At 51.6% G+C, this 17,743-nt stretch overlaps 2 protein-coding genes across 6 annotated transcripts; both read right to left on the bottom strand.

Annotated features, from left to right (window-relative positions):
- Nucleotides 1–3,197: 3,197 nt before the first annotated feature.
- Nucleotides 3,198–7,765, bottom strand: LOC144193091 (sodium/hydrogen exchanger 5-like). Its single transcript, XM_077711930.1, has 10 exons — nucleotides 7,271–7,765; nucleotides 6,870–7,172; nucleotides 5,890–6,053; nucleotides 5,302–5,380; nucleotides 4,847–5,024; nucleotides 4,550–4,770; nucleotides 4,080–4,282; nucleotides 3,906–3,995; nucleotides 3,613–3,683; nucleotides 3,198–3,486 (listed from the first exon to the last, which is right to left on the bottom strand). Exons 1-10 carry the CDS (start codon nucleotides 7,485–7,487, stop codon nucleotides 3,255–3,257), a joined length of 1,758 nt encoding a protein of 585 aa, XP_077568056.1. The 5' UTR covers nucleotides 7,488–7,765; the 3' UTR covers nucleotides 3,198–3,254.
- Nucleotides 7,766–8,287: 522 nt separating this feature from the next.
- Nucleotides 8,288–17,097, bottom strand: LOC144193090 (FH1/FH2 domain-containing protein 3-like). 5 transcript variants are annotated; one of them, XR_013325601.1, is made up of 16 exons: nucleotides 15,745–17,097; nucleotides 15,477–15,528; nucleotides 15,346–15,400; nucleotides 15,112–15,261; nucleotides 14,963–15,017; nucleotides 13,240–13,734; nucleotides 13,013–13,168; nucleotides 12,748–12,930; nucleotides 12,238–12,357; nucleotides 12,006–12,167; nucleotides 11,607–11,797; nucleotides 10,511–10,700; nucleotides 10,112–10,268; nucleotides 9,900–10,049; nucleotides 8,864–9,122; nucleotides 8,288–8,607 (listed from the first exon to the last, which is right to left on the bottom strand). XR_013325601.1 is itself a non-coding variant. In XM_077711925.1 (15 exons), the coding sequence occupies exons 4-15, from the start codon at nucleotides 15,201–15,203 to the stop codon at nucleotides 8,528–8,530; spliced, it is 2,031 nt and encodes a 676-aa protein (XP_077568051.1). In that variant the 5' UTR covers nucleotides 15,204–15,261; nucleotides 15,346–15,400; nucleotides 15,477–15,528; nucleotides 15,745–17,096; the 3' UTR covers nucleotides 8,288–8,527. The 5 variants fall into 5 exon arrangements, 4 of the variants coding, with proteins under 4 accessions (XP_077568051.1, XP_077568054.1, XP_077568052.1 ...); XM_077711925.1 differs by lacking the exon at nucleotides 8,864–9,122 and having other exon boundaries at nucleotides 15,745–17,096; XM_077711928.1 differs by lacking the exon at nucleotides 8,864–9,122 and having other exon boundaries at nucleotides 15,112–15,258; nucleotides 15,745–17,096.
- Nucleotides 17,098–17,743: the final 646 nt, after the last annotated feature.

Below are 17,743 nucleotides of genomic sequence, written 5' to 3'. Positions count from 1 at the left end.
TCATATTTTTAGCATGATTAGTTAATTTGTGTAATTGCAGGAAAGGAAAAATCAAATATAGTTATTGATCTTAACAAGGAAGCAGCAACCACAATAGAATAACAGCTAGTATATCTACTTTTGACTGATAAAGCATTCAGATTTTCACAAGCAAAGTGATGGAATAAGTAAGATTGTTGTGATTTTTGTCCATTAGAGAATTAAGCCCAACCAAGTGGCCGTATGCAGGTGTTGAGCACGCGCTAAAGACGACAGCAGCTAAAGCAGCAGCGCAAACACTTACTGCACAGTATTCACAACAACAAAAACTGAGTCGAAAACAGTATTAATTAATATGCAAAACATTGCATCACAGAAGGTAGAGATGCATCTATACAAAAAGAACACAGAACAGTCTGCAGAAGACCTGTACACAGCTAAAGGCCTAGCGTGCCTCCCAAAAATTATTCCAAAATTGAGCCATGGATTGAACCATGTCTCAACAGGGGGGATGATGGACATGGTACAGCGTGTGTTCCATGTCCCAGAGGTCTAAATACCTACTTTTAAATTTTTTGTAGGAACCGTTTGATTTGTTGCAGACCTGGTGTGCAAGGTAACCTCAGGCCCAAACGAGGACAACGTCCAAAGAGTGTGGGACTGGTAGAGCAAACAAATGTTCATGGAAGACCATTTCAACATCCTCTATGGGAAGGTGAAACATGACAAAAGGCTAAGGGCAAGGCAGACCTAATCACAGAATGGATGGTAACTGTCTGGAGAAACTTGTCCAAAGAACATGCAAGCTGCCGTGATCCCCTTTTGTCTACTTTGCAGGAGGTGGTGAAGCCAGGTGACTGGATGCTGATCCGAGTCATAAAAAGGATGTCCTGGTTCTCTCCACGATGGGAAGACCCATTCGTGGCCCAACTCACCAACCTCCACTGCTGCAAAGATTGCTGAGAGGTATACGTAGATTCACCAATCTCAGGTCAAGGTGGTTCGAAACATAGGGGACTGTGAGTAGACTGCAAGCCGGACGGTACCAAAACCCTTGTCCGTGGAACATCATCAGACGTCTACTCACCTGCCCCGAGCGCCCCTCGCTTAACTTTGACATTTCGTAGACTTAGCATTCCCGCGCAGAAGCCAAAATGAAAGCTGCCTCCACCCTCATCACAACGACTCTACTATCAGCCACAACCTGGGCGTGGCTGGATGCCCTGCCCACTGAGACTCGAGCAGGAAATCGAGATGGTCCCATGCTACTGTCGCAAAAAAGAGTGAGGTGGTATGAAAAGAGTGATCAAAAGAATTATTATGAAGAAAATGTGTGGTATAATTTCATGATGTTTCAGAAGAAATTGTCCGGTGTGAATGAAAATTGTTGTGTGTAGTCGTATACCTATTTCCACAGGCACCCCGCCAGTTTATCTTAAGCCAATTAATCCCTACGACTATGACACCAACACACCTCCATGGTACCTAGAAGCTGCTATTAGAGCTACAGTTCCCCAAATTAATCCGACTGTACCACATTTGGCGGGTAGACATTTTACAAGACTCCTAAAATACAATTGGACAGATCTTGCTATGTTGAACGACGTCCCATACCCACGTGGTTTTAAAGCCGTGTGTTTTGCCAGTATCATGTCCCTTTTTGGCCACTCCATGCCGTTGGGGGAAGTCCCCATGAAGTGCTGCAGTCAGGTAATTACCCCGTGCACGCGAAACACCACTAACAAAGACCAGTTCAATGCCACAGGAGCGCCCCCGGGTGCCACCTGCAGGGATTATTACACTCTCCCTGATGTAATGGGCACTAATCCTCAAGATGATGGGTATTGGCTATGCGGCCATACAGTGTTTTTGAGTTTGCCCACAGCATGGACAGGTCGGTGTGCAATGGTGCAGATGGTCCAGGATGCCTTCCTTCTAAGGGGAGTAAAGGCAAGGGATAAGAGATCAGTGCAATTCAAACCACATGACTCAATTTGGGGCAGTGATGTTCCTGATGACCATAAACTATGGTCCACCCCCCAAAAAATTCATACTGTCACTACTTCCTCAGCTTAGAATTTGTAAAGTTATGCTCCGAGTGGAGACATTGAATTATCGTATGGGACTGTTCATTAACCAAACTTTCAAGGCTCTACAGGGCATAGCAGATGAATTACAAGCCCTTAGAGAAATGGAGCGCCAAGACCATATGGTCTTGGATTTGATAACAGCCAAGGATGGAGGTGTGTGCGCCATGGTCGGAGAACACGGTTGTACTTTCATCCCAGATGAAATCGGTGACGTAGGTAACATTATTCGTGCAATAGCTGAAATGAAAGCCTTGGCCAACGCCATGGCCCAGGATCACTCAGCTATAGGTGCATCACTTTGGTCGTGGTGAATATCCGGGTCGTGGTTCGCGATCCTGGTTAAATTTTTAACACCGTTACTTGCAATTATGTTACTCTTCTGTATTTTCTCAATGTGTATAATCCCTTGCATGAAAGCTATGGTTTGCTGGTAGCTGGTAGCTTACAGTGACATACAGTATCACCGCATGACATGCCGCAATGAAGATTCTCCCACCATTTTGAAATGCGACGAGTATGTCGAGTCATCCGGGTAATTGTACATGTCTTAACTTCAAAACTGTGTTCGCTCATAAAGAGGGACACAGAGGGATTTTCTTATATAACCTTAAAGCTACCTCACGTTTTTCAGCTGCGCCTTCACAAATGATTTTATTGTTTTCCTATATAACCTTAAAACTATCTCACGTTTTTCACCTTTGCCTTCACAAATGACTTTATTGTTTTCCATACTTTTTGATAAGTACCTGCTGATGATGTTTGTATTCTAATACCTAGATAGGAGGGATATAACTTGATGTTTAATGAAAATTATTTCAAAGTTACTAAAGGGGGGAAATGTGAAGTATGAATGTATTTTATGCTTATTATTATGTCTTTTGGTTTATATAGTGTAGTAACTAGAATAGAATTTTGCATGACCCAGTGGAAACTTCCATCATGACACCTTTTAGTTAAGGGGGTGTCATCTTTCACGACACCCACTTCTTTGTCTACTTCTTCCCGCCTTATGTTTGTACCTAGGTCACATGACCCTTTGTTAATAAAACCAGCTCAACTGTTGGAGGGAGGGAGGGATTGGAACTGGTCAGGCAAGGAGATGGACTCGTCTCCAAGCGCTGGCACCTCCCGACCCCTCCCTCAGCTGATGTCTTTGAAAATCTCATCAAGCCGACTCTGCGTGTGCTACCTCTGATCCGAATTATTGAATGTATATGGTTCTAAACCTGACAACCGGCTCCCAATGGCCGTCAAGTGCTTTGTCGGCGCCGGGCGGCCCGCCCCACCCACCTGGTCGATGACGCTGATGGCGTCTCGGATGTTGATCTTCTGATACGCCTCCCAAAGCTCGCTCTTCCTGTACGCCGACTTCCTCAGAAGGAGCTTGCTCAGGTAATTCTTGTCAAACTGTTCCCACCTGAGGCATACGGCGGCGACGAGCGGCCAAGATAATAATATGAAATAATCTGTGCGTCGGCGTCGAGGGACGACCTAAGTAATCCGTCCCACGGCGCCGATGAGACTGGCCCGGCGAGCAACTCACTTGTCCCGCCAGTGGTGGTAGCCCTGAAGACCGGCGATGTCCTCCACTGCCGTTAGGATGTGATCGAAGGCCTTTCAAGAAGAGAGCGTCCTTTTTGGTAAGGTGGAAAAACGTCTCGGCCAACTAATATGTCGATGACTTTTGGATGGATTTCAAAGTATCTGGATGATCTTTTTTCAGGAGCAATACAATACACCCCGGAGCACATCGGTGTGTCCCGGATCATTTGGATGAATTTTGATGAGGATGATGACGATGCCGTGAAAAGCGTGGAAAAGATGACGAGGCCTCACCCTCTCGTGAATCTCCTCGTTGATGGTCGGTTTCCTGCTGGTGGAGCGAGGAACTTTCAGCCACTTGACCAGGGGCTTGATGGTCAAACCCTAAGGAATGGGTCGGGGAAGTTCTGTCTGGCTGCAGTGACCCATAAAATGGTGGCATACCATTGGTTTGGCGCGGTCTCACACCTGGAACATGACGGTGAAGAAGACCACCACAATGGTGGTGGCCACAAAGTAGTCTTTGGCCTTGACGCGTTGACCGTCCAGGAGGACCACCAGAGCGAAGGCCACCGCCCCCCGTAGCCCGCCATACGACATCACCACCTGGTCGATCTTGTCCAGCGGGACCAGGCGGAAACGGTTGAGCACCCAGGTTTGACCCATCACTCCTGGACAAAGGGAAGTGGTGTTCTTTCCGAAGGAAGTGGCAATCTCTCCGCGCACATTCACGTTCTTTCTACGGAATGTCCTATCTCGGCCACTGGAAGTCACATTTTCTTTGAGCATCAAGTCGCAATTTGGGCTCAGGGAGTCACAAGTCCAACAGAGGGAGTTACATTCTCTAAATAGAGAATCCAATCGCCTCCAGAAAAAGTCAGACCCTTAAGAAGGGAAGTCCCAAGAAAAATCTTTCCACTCCTGACCTACTTACTGACCTAGGGCTCTGAAGATGAAGATGAAGATGAGGGTGCACGCCACCAGGCCCGTGTCCCAGGCCCATTTGGACTTGTCCACGGCGGAGATGCCGAGGAAGATGAAGATGAGGGTTTCGGCGATGCTGGCCAGGGTCTTCATTGTGTACTTGACCGCCGTCCGAGATTTCTGCGAGATGTTGGCCTCCACGTACTTGTTGGCGCCGATGCCGCAAAAGGTCATCCTGGACGGTCGAACGGACCTCCCGGCGCGTCAGGACAGAGGAGAGTCCAACAACTTGGGCGGCCGGGCCAACTCACGACAAGATGGATGACAGGGAGAACAGCTCGGCGGTGAGGTACGCCAGGTAGACCAGCAGCAGGACGAAGAGCGGCTCGATGATCCGGACCTTCTTGGTGAAGCGCGTCAGCAAGCTCAGGATGATGGCGAAGACCAGGCCCACCGAGGTGCCGCCCGCGCTCACCACCAGGAAGGACGCTAGGAGCCAAAAAAAGAAACACACACGTAAGGTCTCGGAACGCCGGAGCGCACTCGGGCGGAATGTGGCAGTCCGGCGGACCCAAGGGGGGGCTCACCCGGGGGGGCCCACCCCGGGGGGGGGCCAACCCCCTATTTGAGAACCACTGACCTACGGGAGAGTTAAGCCACCTTAAGCATCACACAATTGTTGGAGAAATGGCATAAATGAGATTGATCGGGAAGTTTTTTTGAACCAGTAACAATGGAAGCGCCTTGGAGACAGACGCCCACTCACCCATTCCTTTAAAGTAATCCGCCATCTGCACATTTTCTGTCCCGACTTCCACAAAGGAGATGTAAACCTTGTACAACACCTGGAAGACAACCCAAAATGGCTCATTGCAAACAAGGCCGCCCAAGGGGGCATGGCAGCGCAGCGGCCTGGCTCGCGTGTCGGCCGTCCGTCGCGTGTCGGGTCATCACGCTTCGCTAGTTGCCGGGATTAGCTCATATTCCGAGTTCTGATGAGGATTAGCGGGGCTAGCTAATCTGTTCAAAAGTCTAATCGTTAAATGCTCCACCGCCGCTGCCGACCAAGGGGGTTCCGGTCCATCCTAAATGGTTGTGGATTTATCGGAACGGCGATGAGTACAACCCCAAATACCTCCACTGTGCGCCGGGCCGTTTCCCAGGTTTAAGTGACGGATGGTCGGCGACGGGGGACGGAGAAGGAATAAGTAACGAGCGGCGCGCATTCCCGCGCCTCTTCCCGGCGACCGAGACGGACGGACGGAAAGGTCACGGTCGTTCGCGACGGAACGCTCGCCGCCCCGCAGCGGGGAAAAAAAAAATACATCTTAGACGGAAGGAAGCGCATCATCACCACAGTGACGGCGTCGTTGAGCAGCGACTCTCCGAAGACAATGATGAAGAGCGTGTCGTTGACGTGAACCTCCTCAAAGACTGCCAGCACCGCCACGGGGTCCACCGCCGAGATCAGGGCGCCGAAGAGCAAAAAGTCCAGCAGCCCCGCCTCCACGCGCTCGTCTGCTCCGTCGTGTGGGAACAAAGAAGAAACAAGGTCAAGCATAAATGGCCAAAAACACAGGCTCGCGTTCAAAACAAAAAGGCGGCTACCGTCATTTCGACCAAAGGACCTCGGTCTCACCCTACTGCCGTCAACGGCGCCGAAAGCTGTAGTCTAGGGAAGCCTGAATGGCTGTGGTCCTGGAGGGCCCCTATCCAGTCTGTATTCCATGTCTCCCTCCACCAACATACCCCAATCAATAATCAGGATGGTGATTGAGCACCGGGACATCTCGCTGAAGAGTTGATCCCTTGATTCGGGTGTGGTGGAGGAGAGGGATATGGGAAAACAGACTGGAGTGTGGGAGGGAACCGGAGTACCCATAGGAAAACCACACACACGCCCAGGGGAAAATGTAAACTCCACACAGGTGGACGTGACCTGGATTTGAACCCATCACCCTGGAGCTGTGAGCCCGAGGCGCTAACCACAATCCAAAAACATTAGTATCAAAATGGTGATTAAAGCCAAAGAGGAAAAAAAAAACATGGTTACAAAGAGAACTAGTAGTTACCATTTGCGGAGAAATTGTATACCCCTGGTTGATCAGTCAACTCGGGTCACGTGCTGTATATTTTTGGCTATTCATTTGTCAAATCTATAGCAAAGTAACCTTTGAACATTGGAACGGTTTCGTACGAATGCAAATGAAAGAGCGCCAATCTCGATCGACGCCACAGCTCGCTAAAAAGAGGCACGGTCACTGATTGGAATTCTCCTTCCAAATACTCCAGGCCTTTCAGCTGCTCGCCATCACGACACGGAAAGGGACTGACCGATGACTCCCAGGCGGTGGGCGGCGGTCAGCGCCAAGCCGGTGCCGAAGGCGTTCCACAGCGTGCCGGCCACGGCGTAGGTGAGGATGGCGCCCAGGTTGTCGAAGAAGAGGCGCGCCGGCATGAAGTAGCCGGCGTCGCCCACGATGGTGGGCAGCAGAAAGAGGAAGAAGAGGGTGGGCTCCAGCTGGTACGGCTGCTTGTCGTCGGCCAGCAGCGCCAGGCCGCCCAGCGCCAATCCCAGCAGGATCAGAAGCACGCTCTCGGGGACCACCCGCGTCAAACGCCGTGAAAGCTGGAACACTGAAAGGAGGAAACGCCATTGGCACGGTGCAAATGTCCACAAATGAAACCTGCTTCCTAAACATATCCCATGAGGGATGACGTCAGGAGGGACCCATAGATTTTGGCCACGCTGGCCACCAGTAGCCACACGGTGATGACGTAAGGCGTCTGCACGTAGCTCCACTCCCATTGCACCACCCGGTATCCCCCGCCGCCGTGGCCGTGCCCCGCTCGCTCTTCCTCTGCCTCTGCCGGGTCCGAGCTCGCCCTCGCCCTGGGCGCGAGGAAAAGCAGTGGCGGCAGCAGCAGCGCAGCGGACGCACGAGCGAGCATGGCGGCCACTTGATGCGTCTGGGAGTCCGCGGGAGGCGGGAAGGCTTTTAAATCCCAGGAGGTAGGCTTAGGGGCGGGACCTCAGAACCCCCATTTGGACCTCTGCGGACTACTGTGATTACTGCCTAAAAGTAGCCTTAAGGTGTGTTTTCCAAGTATCTTTCCTAGAATTCAAAAGACATCAATTACTTGCACAGCCAAAATACTCTCGAAAAAGGTCAAACAGCCCTCAAAGTCATCTAAACCAGGGATGTCAAACTTGTTCCTCATCGCGGGCCACATAAGACGCCTGGGTAGACTTTGCGGGCCGGACCATTAAAATTATAGCACGCTTGGCTATGCATAACCCAAATATCACGTCTTTCCTTTGTTTTGGTGTAAAGAAGCACAGGAACACATTGACATTTGAAATTTAACGCATTTTCTCGTAAATAAGCCTGCCCCTGTGTATGAGCTGCACCCTTAAAATTGCCTGAAAATGGTTGACGTTAACAATTTCTGGCGTACGAGACACCCCTGATTCACAATTTTCACCTCCATATTCATGGTTTCCTGTTTTCTTCACTTTCAATCACCCTGAGAGCCTGACAGAACCTCCTTGGGGACCGGTTTCGGCCCACAGGCCATGCATTTGACACCACTGGTTTAAACACTCCCAAATGGACAATACACCCTTGAAATCATGCGAGGAGAACAAAGCAGCCTCAATACTCCCTACTCAACTACGTACAATACTTCCACAAAAGCATCAAGGCAAAACTGCAATGTACTGTAGACAAAATAGCTCCAAACGCACACAATTGTACATGTATTTAAAAAAATCATTTTTATTCGAGTAGTACTTTTCCCAGTAAACAAACAGTTAAAAACAAGACCAAGCGAAGAGAGAATTTTAAAAATGCAGAAAAACCCAAGATTAGTGGAAGAGGGGCGAAAAATACTGCAAAAAAGGTGCACAGTAGCCCTCCCTCGACAGCACCCAAAAATAGTCGCATTTCTTCATTTGTGCTCTGTATTTGCCATTTTCCGTCGGCCCATGGTCATATGTCCTCTGCGCTTTTTTGGAGCCCCAGGGCCCGCAACGTCTCGGCGCTCACTCCGCTTTTCAGCGTCCTCCTCACTGCACAGAAACCCATGTCAAAAACACTTTGTCGTCATTTAGCGTTAAAAGAAAGGGGAACATATCTTCTAAAGACTTGCTATGGCTACAGGAAGGGGTTAAGCTCATTCCAAGCGGGTGGACGAACGGACGGCTATCTGGAAGCAAAAACTGGCACGGGCGCCGCTTCTTTCCGGCCGGATTGTTGCAAAAGCAAACATCGGGCAGAAGAGAAGCCACGGCGAGACGCGGACGCCGACCAAAGTACCGTCCGTACCTGTGACTTTTTTTTTCGCCAAATGTCGGGGTCAGTCGGACTGGGGCCCACGTAAATCGCTTGTCGTCAAACGGACGGAAGCGGAGATGGCCGCCGCGATGTCGGCGAGGGCAGACGGCCGCCGCCGCCAGCAGAGAAGAAGGGAGGGAGACATTCGGCCGGATTAGTGTGTTTTGACCAAAACAATGCACGTGGTGGCGGGTCCAAAAGTACAATGCGTCCCAAACTGGGCTCCATCCTGTCCCTCAGGGAATAGATGCTTTTAAAAAAAAAATAGAAATATTTTATTTTATTTTTCTAGGGAGTGGGACTGGAGAATTTGCAATACTTTGAAGTTGTGTGGTTATCCGTCACCGAAAATTTCAGGAGACGTGAAATGATTTCAAGGAGTGGTACTCATTCTTAAAATACTTTGTGAATCTACTTGGAAAAAGTCATCTACATCAGTGGTCCCCAACCACCGGTCCGCGGGCCGCCTAGTGCCGGTTCGTCGGAGTAAGAAATATTAACCTTTTCAATTCGGTTCTCCTACTTGAAATGATGAAAGTTGTTATAATAATAAATACTTGCTACTATGCTTGGGAAATGTTTTTTTGTCGTCTTGGGTGTCGTTTGTGCACCGACCCCACACAATTTTGACTCAAGTGATAACCCTCCCCATTCACCGGTCCGCATGAAAATAGAAAGAGCTTTACCGGTCCATGGTGGGGAAAAAGGTTGGGGACCGCTGATCTCCATTCTCCCTGACGTACTGCATTAGTCCTTAGAGTGGCCTGAATATTTCCAAATTTAATCCTTAGAAGATCTCATAAAATCAACTTTTAAAAGATAATGTTATCGCTAGCCGGCACTTAGCGAACAGCGATGGACGAAAGGTATGCGTGGGCGCTCCCACTTTAAGCCAATTGGATGTCATTGGAGGTGAATGGCAGGCAACAGTTTACGCCTTAGGAAAACGCCAGGAAAGGTATGGGCCAAAACCCAGCCGCAAGACGGAGAGCGTGTCCGAAGCCGGCGGCGGCGGCACGTGGCTTACTGGACTTCCTGTTGATCCGGGAGCGCTTCCTGGTTTTGGGGGCGGACGCCCTGGTCTCTGGGTCGCGGGTCACCAACTCCACCAGACGCTCCATAATGTCGTCCGACCGGTCTCGGTGGTCCCGAGGCGACGGAGACTGGCCGCGGGACGCTGTGGCGCGGGCGACCCTGGATTAGATTGCTCCTTTGAAAGGCCATCGGACGGCTCCTTACCGCCGACGGCGTGAGAGCGTCTCCGGTTGCCGTCATCTTGGGTCAGCATCCGGGTCATGGACCGGGTCATGGTCCGGGTCATGGTCCGGTGCTTGGCCTCCGGTGAGACGGGGGCCGAGCCCTCGGGGCGTGGCAGCGCTCCAGAGAACTTCTCCGTCTGAAACCAGGCCAAAGAGTATGTACGGGTTAACCGTCAATCTCGCAGTGCAAACGGACGGGATGCACACTAGCGGCAAAGTCGTTTTGGGACGCCCAGTTGGGGCAGAGTCGTTTTGGGGCGCCCAGCTGGAGCAGAGTCGTTTTGGGACGCCCAGTTGGGGCAGAGTCGTTTCAATGGAGAGCAAAAGATGAGTCTAGCAGAAAGAATGCAGAAGAAAATGCTTTGAAAAAGAGTTTGACCTCGGTGATCAGCTTCCCCCGCGTTTTGGTCCTCTCCCTGTGTTTGTCACGCTTGCGTTTGAGGGTGAGCGCCTCTCTGGTGGTGCGGTACTCCAGCGCTAACTCGCTGATGATCCGGCAGAAGCCCGTCACTTTGGTGTCCCGGGCCGATGCCGCCGGCTGACCCAGGAACAGAAGGAACGAGTGGAACCTGCGAGCAACGCCACGAGCCTTAGTAAAGTTGTGGATGGCATGAACACTACACGACTTGTGGAGGGAGGGCAGGGCGCCTTTAGTGATTGCCTTCCCCACCTAGAAACGCACGTGCGTAAAGCGGTTGAATCAAGAATATTTGTTGATAAGCAAAAGCGTAAGTAAATGATGACATTATCGCCCGCATCCATGGGCGCATTTACGAAAAATGAAACTTTGAAATCATTTCTTTACTGTCGTCTGAGCTGCGGCAGGCACACTTTTTGCATTGAAATAATCTCAAGGCGAAACTTGCTGAAAGTCTTCCGACTTCAAACTGTTGCCTATATTCTCATTAGAAACTCATTATCATTAAAGTTTGATCAAGGGGAAGTAAATCACCCCAACCCCCAATATTCACAAATCCATTTTTTCCCAGTTGGATCTAACGTCATCAACGTTGATGTCCGGAGAACTCGAACAGCTTTCAGTTCGACTGATGTTTAACTAATGAATGGGACGTTTTTAAACCTCGTTTTAATGTTGGACTTTTCCTCCAGATATTATGCAAAATGCCACGCGCCCACGGAGATGCCCCCGAACCCAAAACAACTTCCGGTTCAGTTAGCGTCAAAAGGGGAACAGACTTAAATCTCGTAATGTTACCACTTCTTCTTCCCCGTACTACTTCAGGCAGCTAAATTCATGAGAATTCCTCCCACCCGGCCTGGACGTCTCCCGTGGACGCAACACCTCGCGATTGTTGGATTTGAATTCTCCGGCAACGGGACTGACAAACGCCGCCGGCGAGCACGGCGGCATAGGGGACGGGAGGACGGACGGGAGGACGGACGGGAGGACGGACGGGAGGACGGACGGGAGGACGGACGGGAGGACGGACGGGAGGACGGACGGGAGGACGGACCTGTTGATGACTCTCCTGTGGACCACCTTGAGAATGAGAATCCTTTGAGTGCAGTCCTTCAGGAAGTCGGCCATCTTGTTCTTCAGGGCGCTTTTGGTCTCGTGCTTGGAAACCACCTGAAGGTTTTCCCAGGATGCCTTGCAGCGTCTTTCCAGCTGGAGCAGATTGTCCGCCAGCAGCTCAAAGTCCACCTAAATAAAGAGAGCGGAGGGAGAGAGAACTAGAAGTAGACCCCGACTCGTTCTCGGCCCAAAATTGCACTCCATTCTCGGTGGTTTGATCTTCTTTCTTTCATCCATTTATAAAATAAAAAGGTGGCTTTCACCACCGCCAGAAAAGTGGTCCACGAGTCCGGCGGCGGGCTCTTTTAAACTCCGGCCTAAGCTGTCCGGGACGCACCTTGGCGGAACGCGTGACGGCGGGGATCTCGGAGTAGACGTCGGACGAGCGCGGCTCGCTTTCCGTGACCAAGGCGCAGACGTGATGGAGCAGAGTTTGGCGGTGGACCGTGTCCTTCACCTCTGCCACCTTCTCCAAGTAAGCCAGCTCGAAGCCGGCGGCCTGAAGGAGGGATGGGTGGAGGGCTTACAAGGGATTAAGGCGTGCCGGAGGCCCGCCCGCCCGCACTCACCTCGGAGCCGTTGAGGAAGTTCCCCACGGCCAGCAGCGTGGCCAGGATCTTCTTGAAGGTCCGGTTGCCGGCCAGCTGCTCCATGCCCAACTTCAGGTCTAACAGGGGCTCGGCGATCTCCTGAAACATCAATGGGACTTTCTTTGCCCGCTCCGCCGAGGTCCTGCGGCCGTTCTTGTGGCCCTTTGCGTTGTGGCCGCTTTGGACACCCCTTCCTATCCCTGTGCTATTGGGAAACATGGGAAAGTTGCCCTTCCAAGGCCATCTTTTTTTGGCCGTGACGATATACGTCACTTTGCAGTCGTACAATGATCGGATGAACAAAAATGGTCATCTTCTAATAGATGTATTTTTTTTTTAGTCGACGGAGCATTGTCTTGTTTGAATTTGTAAAAAAAAAAAAAAAAAATAGTTCCATGTATTTGAAAATACCACACGGGTCAAGGATCCACGGTGCAGTCGCCACAGACTCGGGTTAACCCCCCCGCCCAGTCCGCGGCTGATTTTCACCTGCTCGAGTGCCTCATAGTTGAGCTTGAAAGACCACAGCTGCAGGCGGGGGGTCAAGGCGCTGACAGAAGCCAGGCCCGAGAGGAATTCCTCGGCCGTCCCCAGGGGAACGTCGGGATTGGCCGAGCGAGCCTCGCGGATCTTCTGCTTCTCCTCCTCTGTGGGCATCATGCTCAGGATCTTCTGCTCCCGAGAGGACAAAAGCCAATTGGGCCGGCTGATCTAGGGTGGGGGAGCATTTGGGGGGGTTGAGATGCTTTCATACCTCTACACCCTCCTTGCTGATGGCAAAGTCGTCAAAGTTGAGGATGGCGCTCTTGATGACGTGAACGGCGGGCAGGACCGTCATCCCGATGTTGATGGCGGTGCTCCGCTTGGAGTCCAGAACCAGGATCTCGGACTTTTTGCTCTCTGGCGCTTTCTGCGCGCATGCCACCCCCGCGGTCAAAGGGGCCCCCCCACCAAACGTCGGCGACGGTCGTCCCGGCTTACCTTGGCCCATGGCGTCTCTTTGGCCCTGGACTCAAAGAGGTGCTCCAGCTTCCCCATGTCCACTTGGACCTTGTCCAGTGACGTCCACAGGGTGCCCCGTCCGAAGCGGCACTTGGCCGGCGTCTCCGTCTGCTTCAGTTCGCGCCAGAATAACTTGACCGTCTTCTTCTTCTTTGTCCCCGACGGCGGGGGAGGAGGAGGAGCTGGAGCGCCGGGTAGCGGTGGTGGAGGAGGAGGAGGAGCCAGACTGCCTGGAAGGTGCGGAGGAGGAGGAGGTAACCGCTCCAGGGGTGCTGAAAGGCAGGAAAAGTCTGTGGTGTCCAGAACGTCCAGGTCCTCCTCCTCCAGGAGGTCTGAGAAGTCCAAGTCTTTAATCCGAAGGCTGGCGCCGCACAACTGGAAATGGTCCCACGCGTCCCCGGGTCCCAGCGAGGCGGTCTCCAGGCGCTGACGGGGACTCTCGGCGTCCACTCTGTTCGGCTGACGCGTCTGAGGCTTTTGGAGACGGCAGAAGAAAAAAAAAAAAACATCTCGTCAAGTTCCGTGAAGAGCAAAATCCATAGCGGGTGATTCATAATGCACAGAAAGGGAGCTCAAAATGACACAATTGACCCAGAATCGCCCCAAAGTGTGCCAGCTGTGCCGCGCCAGGGGTCTTGACCTGCTCTTCTCGGTCCATCTGCTCGGACGCTTCCGGCTCCGTGCCGCGCGGGGGGGGGGGGGGGGGGGGGGGGGGGGGACAAACATTTCTAAGCCTGATTGGCCTCAGAATCAACGGGAAGTGAGCAATGTCCCCTTCTGCTGATCACTCAGAAATGCCCCAAAATGAAAAGGAGCTGCCGCGCGAGACATGAGGAAGGAGAAAGAGCAAGCGTGCCAAGGAAACTTTCTCACAAAGTGCATCAAGTGATTCGCGTGTCAATACATAACCAATGTCATTCATCTTGACCAAATTTCTTTTGGGGCAAACTGTCTTGGCACTGTTTTTAAAAGGGAGGGGGGGGGCTAAGAGCGCTTCAAAGCTCTTCAAAATGGAATGGAAATGGAATTTTGGACACAAGAAAGGCAATTTTCCTAGGAAAAGGAATTCAAAACGAGTCTGAAGAGCATTTATAAGCTTCCCCATTTCTAACTGAAACTTAGATTTGCCTCCAGAAAAGGAAAAAGGCAACATTCCTATCAAGATCCATTCAAGTGGAAAAACGGACGATGACGAGAGGGAGGCTTTCTTTGCCCAACGCACCGTTGGCGGGAAGCCCCTCATTTGGCACGGCCACGGTCTGCTGTGTGTGTGTGTGTGGGGGGGGGGGGGTCACCTCTTTTTGCGGCCCCATATCATTGGACAATATTGCAGGGTTTTTGGGTCGGAAAAAAAATAATTGCAGGGTGCACTTTGTCCAAACGGCCACAAGATGACAGCAAGAGATCATATTACTGGGAAGTAATTTTCAAATCAAAGAGGATGGCTGAGTTTTATGTCGGGAAAATAATTGTATGGTGAACTTTTTCAAAACAGCCACAAGATGGCAGGAAGAGACCATATTAATGGGAAATACTTTTTAAATCAAAGAGTATGGGAGGCATTTTGGGTTTAAAGACCAATTGCGGGTTATGTCATCAATCACGCCTACGAATAAACTAGTCTCAGGGTTATGGTTATAGTCAATTAAAAGTGCCAGAATACACTAAACAGAAAAACATTAATCAATTAGAAGAAACTTACACGAGACGACATCTTGAGATGACTTGCGTTGATGTCCAAATGTGGCATTAAGGGTCTGCAGAAGTGGATGTGGCATTTATTAAGGGTCTGCAGAAGAAACTGTAAAGTAGTATAGGGTAAGAACGTGTTATCCCAAACTAGGCGCTCACCTTCTTGCGCTACTGGATGTTATTGACGTTGTTCGAGATGCTGGCGGAAGCCGATCTGATCCCTCCGGCCGTGGCGATGAGCGATGCCCCATAGGTGAAGGGTGCCAGGGCCAGGCCGGCGATGGCCGTCACGCCGGCTACTTTGGCCTTCTGGTGGAAGGTGGCCAGGTGGCCGGCCAGGGCGTGGAGCTTCACCACGTGCTGCCAGAGGACCTCGGCACGCCCGGTGAATACCTTGTTGAAGACAGGCCGGCCTCGGTTCACCTTGTTAGCCAAAGTGGCAAAGGACCTGTGGGGAGGGGGGGAGATGTCAGTTCCTACTTTCCTGGAAAACAGACGGATAGACAGCCTCCAAGCACGCCTACCGGGAATCGTCCTGGTCTTTAGATTTTTCGTCTGACGACAACTCGTCCCACTCTGGATGACAAAATGGGGAAAAAAGTGCCATCTATCACATATAACAAGCCTTTTAATGACCGACTGTCTGGTAAACGTCCCAGACAAGACCGGCAGGCAAGCCCTCTTGGTTAAAAATTGACTGAACATCTGCCAATTACCAACTATCATCTTGCCTTGGCTGGCTCCAAAATGGAAAAAAATAACATCTTTTACATTTAAGTTTCAATTACTCACGTTTCCCTGTATTCCACCACTCCATCAAACTGTCCGTATCCTGTGAAGAAGAAAGGAAGGGCGTAAGTGAGACGAGACGGAAAGAGGTGGCGACTGAGAGGGCGCGAGACAGAGGGCGCAAGGGAGCGCGAGACAGAGGGCGCTAGAGAGCGCGAGACAGAGGGCGCTAGAGAGCGCGAGACAGAGGGCGCTAGAGAGCGCGAGACAGAGGGCGCTAGAGAGCGCGAGACAGAGGGCGCTAGAGAGCGCGAGACAGAGGGCGCTAGAGAGCGCGAGACAGAGGGCGCTAGAGAGCGCGAGACAGAGGGCGCTAGAGAGCGCGAGACAGAGGGCGCTAGAGAGCGCGAGACAGAGGGCGCTAGGGAGCGCGAGACAGAGGGCGCTAGGGAGCGCGAGACAGAGGGCGCTAGGGAGCGCGAGACAGAGGGCGCAAGGGAGCGCGAGACAGAGGGCGCAAGGGAGCGCGAGACAGAGGGCGCAAGGGAGCGCGAGACAGAGGGCGCAAGGGAGCGCGAGACAGAGGGCGCAAGGGAGCGCGAGACAGAGGGCGCAAGGAAGCGCGAGAAGAGGGCGAACGAGCGCAAGAGGGCGAACGAGCGAGCGCGAGAGAGAAAAAAAGAGGAGGATGAAGAGGAGGATGAAGAGGAAGAGGAGGATGAAGAGGAAGAGGAGGATGAAGAGGAAGAGGAGGATGAAGAGGAAGAGGAGGATGAAGAGGAGGATGAAGAGGAAGAGGAGGATGAAGAGGAAGAAGAGGATGAAGAGGAAGAAGAGGATGAAGAGGAAGAAGAGGATGAAGAGGAAGAAGAGGATGAAGAGGAAGAGGAGGATGAAGAGGAGGAAGAGGAGGAAGAGGAGGATGAAGAGGAAGAGGAGGATGAAGAGGAAGAGGAGGATGAAGAGGATGAAGAAGAGGAAGAGGAGGATGAAGAGGAAGAGGAGGATGAAGAGGAGGATGAAGAGGAGGATGAAGAGGAAGAAGAAGAAGAGGAGGAAGAAGAAGAAGAGGAGGAGGAAGAAGAAGAAGAGGAGGAAGAAGAAGAGGAGGAGGAGGAAGAAGAAGAGGAGGAAGAAGAAGAGGAGGAAGAAGAAGAAGAGGAGGAAGAAGAAGAAGAGGAGGAAGAAGAAGAAGTGGAGGAGGAAGAAGAAGAGGAGGAGGAAGAAGAAGAGGAGGAGGAAGAAGAAGAGGAGGAGGAAGAAAGAAGGAGAGAGAGAAAGAAGGAGAGAGAGAAAGAAGGAGAGAGAGAAAGAAGGAGAGAGAGAAAGAAGGAGAGAGAGAAAGAAGGAGAGAGAGAAAGAAGGAGAAGGAGAAAGAAGAGGAAGGAGAAAGAAGAAGGAGAAAGAAGAAGAAAGAGGAAGGAGAAAGAGGAAGAAGAAAGAAGAAGAAGAAGAAGAAGAGGAAGAAGAAAGAAGAGGAAGAAGAGGAAGAAGGAAGAAGAGGAAGAAGAAAGAAGAGGAAGAAGAAAGAAGAGGAAGAAGAAAGAAGAGGAAGAAGAAAGAAGAGGAAGAAGAAAGAAGAGGAAGAAGAAAGAAGAGGAAGAAGAAAGAAGAGGAAGAAGAAAGAAGAGAAAGAAGAAAGAAGAGAAAGAAGAAAGAAGAGGAAGAAGAAAGAAGAGGAAGAAGAAAGAGGGAAGAAGGAAGAGGGGGAAGAAGGAAGAGGAGGAGGAAGAAGAAGAGGAGGGAGGGGAAGAGGAGGGAGAGGGGAAGTGGAGGGAGAGGGGGGGGAAGAGGAGGGAGAGGGGGGGAAGAGGAGGGAGAGGGGGGGAAGAGGAGGGAGAGGGGGGAAGAGGAGGGAGAGGAGGGAGAGGGGGGGAAGAGGAGGGAGAGGGGGGGAAGAGGAGGGGGCAGCGGTCGGGGGGAGGAGAAAGGGGGCGGTCGGGGGAGGAGAAGGGAGGCGGTCGGGGGGAGGAGAAGGTATTGACGTTGTCCGAGATGCTGGCGGAAGCCGATCTGATCCCTCCGGCCGTGGCGATGATCGAGGCCCCAAAGGTGAAGGGCG

Source organism: Stigmatopora nigra, unplaced genomic scaffold, assembly GCF_051989575.1.
Source record: "Stigmatopora nigra isolate UIUO_SnigA unplaced genomic scaffold, RoL_Snig_1.1 HiC_scaffold_65, whole genome shotgun sequence".
In the NCBI taxonomy this organism is placed as follows: domain Eukaryota; kingdom Metazoa; phylum Chordata; class Actinopteri; order Syngnathiformes; family Syngnathidae; genus Stigmatopora; species Stigmatopora nigra.
The sequence above is the reverse complement of the archived record's forward strand: the minus strand, read 5'-3'. Positions and strand labels throughout refer to the sequence as shown.

What these genes read in the sequence shown, in the direction of transcription:
- LOC144193090 (XM_077711926.1), bottom strand. Translation starts at nt 15,203, where the DNA reads ATGGGGCATCGCTCATCGCCACGGCCGGAGGGATCAGATCGGCTTCCG. An exon ending in ATCTCAAGATGTCGTCTCGT is followed by an intron (nt 13,735 to 14,962) that starts GTAAGTTTCTTC and finishes CGTCTCCAAAAG; the next exon opens with CCTCAGACGCGTCAGCCGAA. An exon ending in TCAGCAAGGAGGGTGTAGAG is followed by an intron (nt 12,931 to 13,012) that starts GTATGAAAGCAT and finishes TCTCGGGAGCAG; the next exon opens with AAGATCCTGAGCATGATGCC.
- LOC144193091 (XM_077711930.1), bottom strand. Translation starts at nt 7,487, where the DNA reads ATGCTCGCTCGTGCGTCCGCTGCGCTGCTGCTGCCGCCACTGCTTTTC. An exon ending in CCACCGCCTGGGAGTCATCG is followed by an intron (nt 6,054 to 6,869) that starts GTCAGTCCCTTT and finishes ACGACGGAGCAG; the next exon opens with ACGAGCGCGTGGAGGCGGGG. An exon ending in TACCACCACTGGCGGGACAA is followed by an intron (nt 3,487 to 3,612) that starts GTGAGTTGCTCG and finishes CGTATGCCTCAG; the next exon opens with GTGGGAACAGTTTGACAAGA.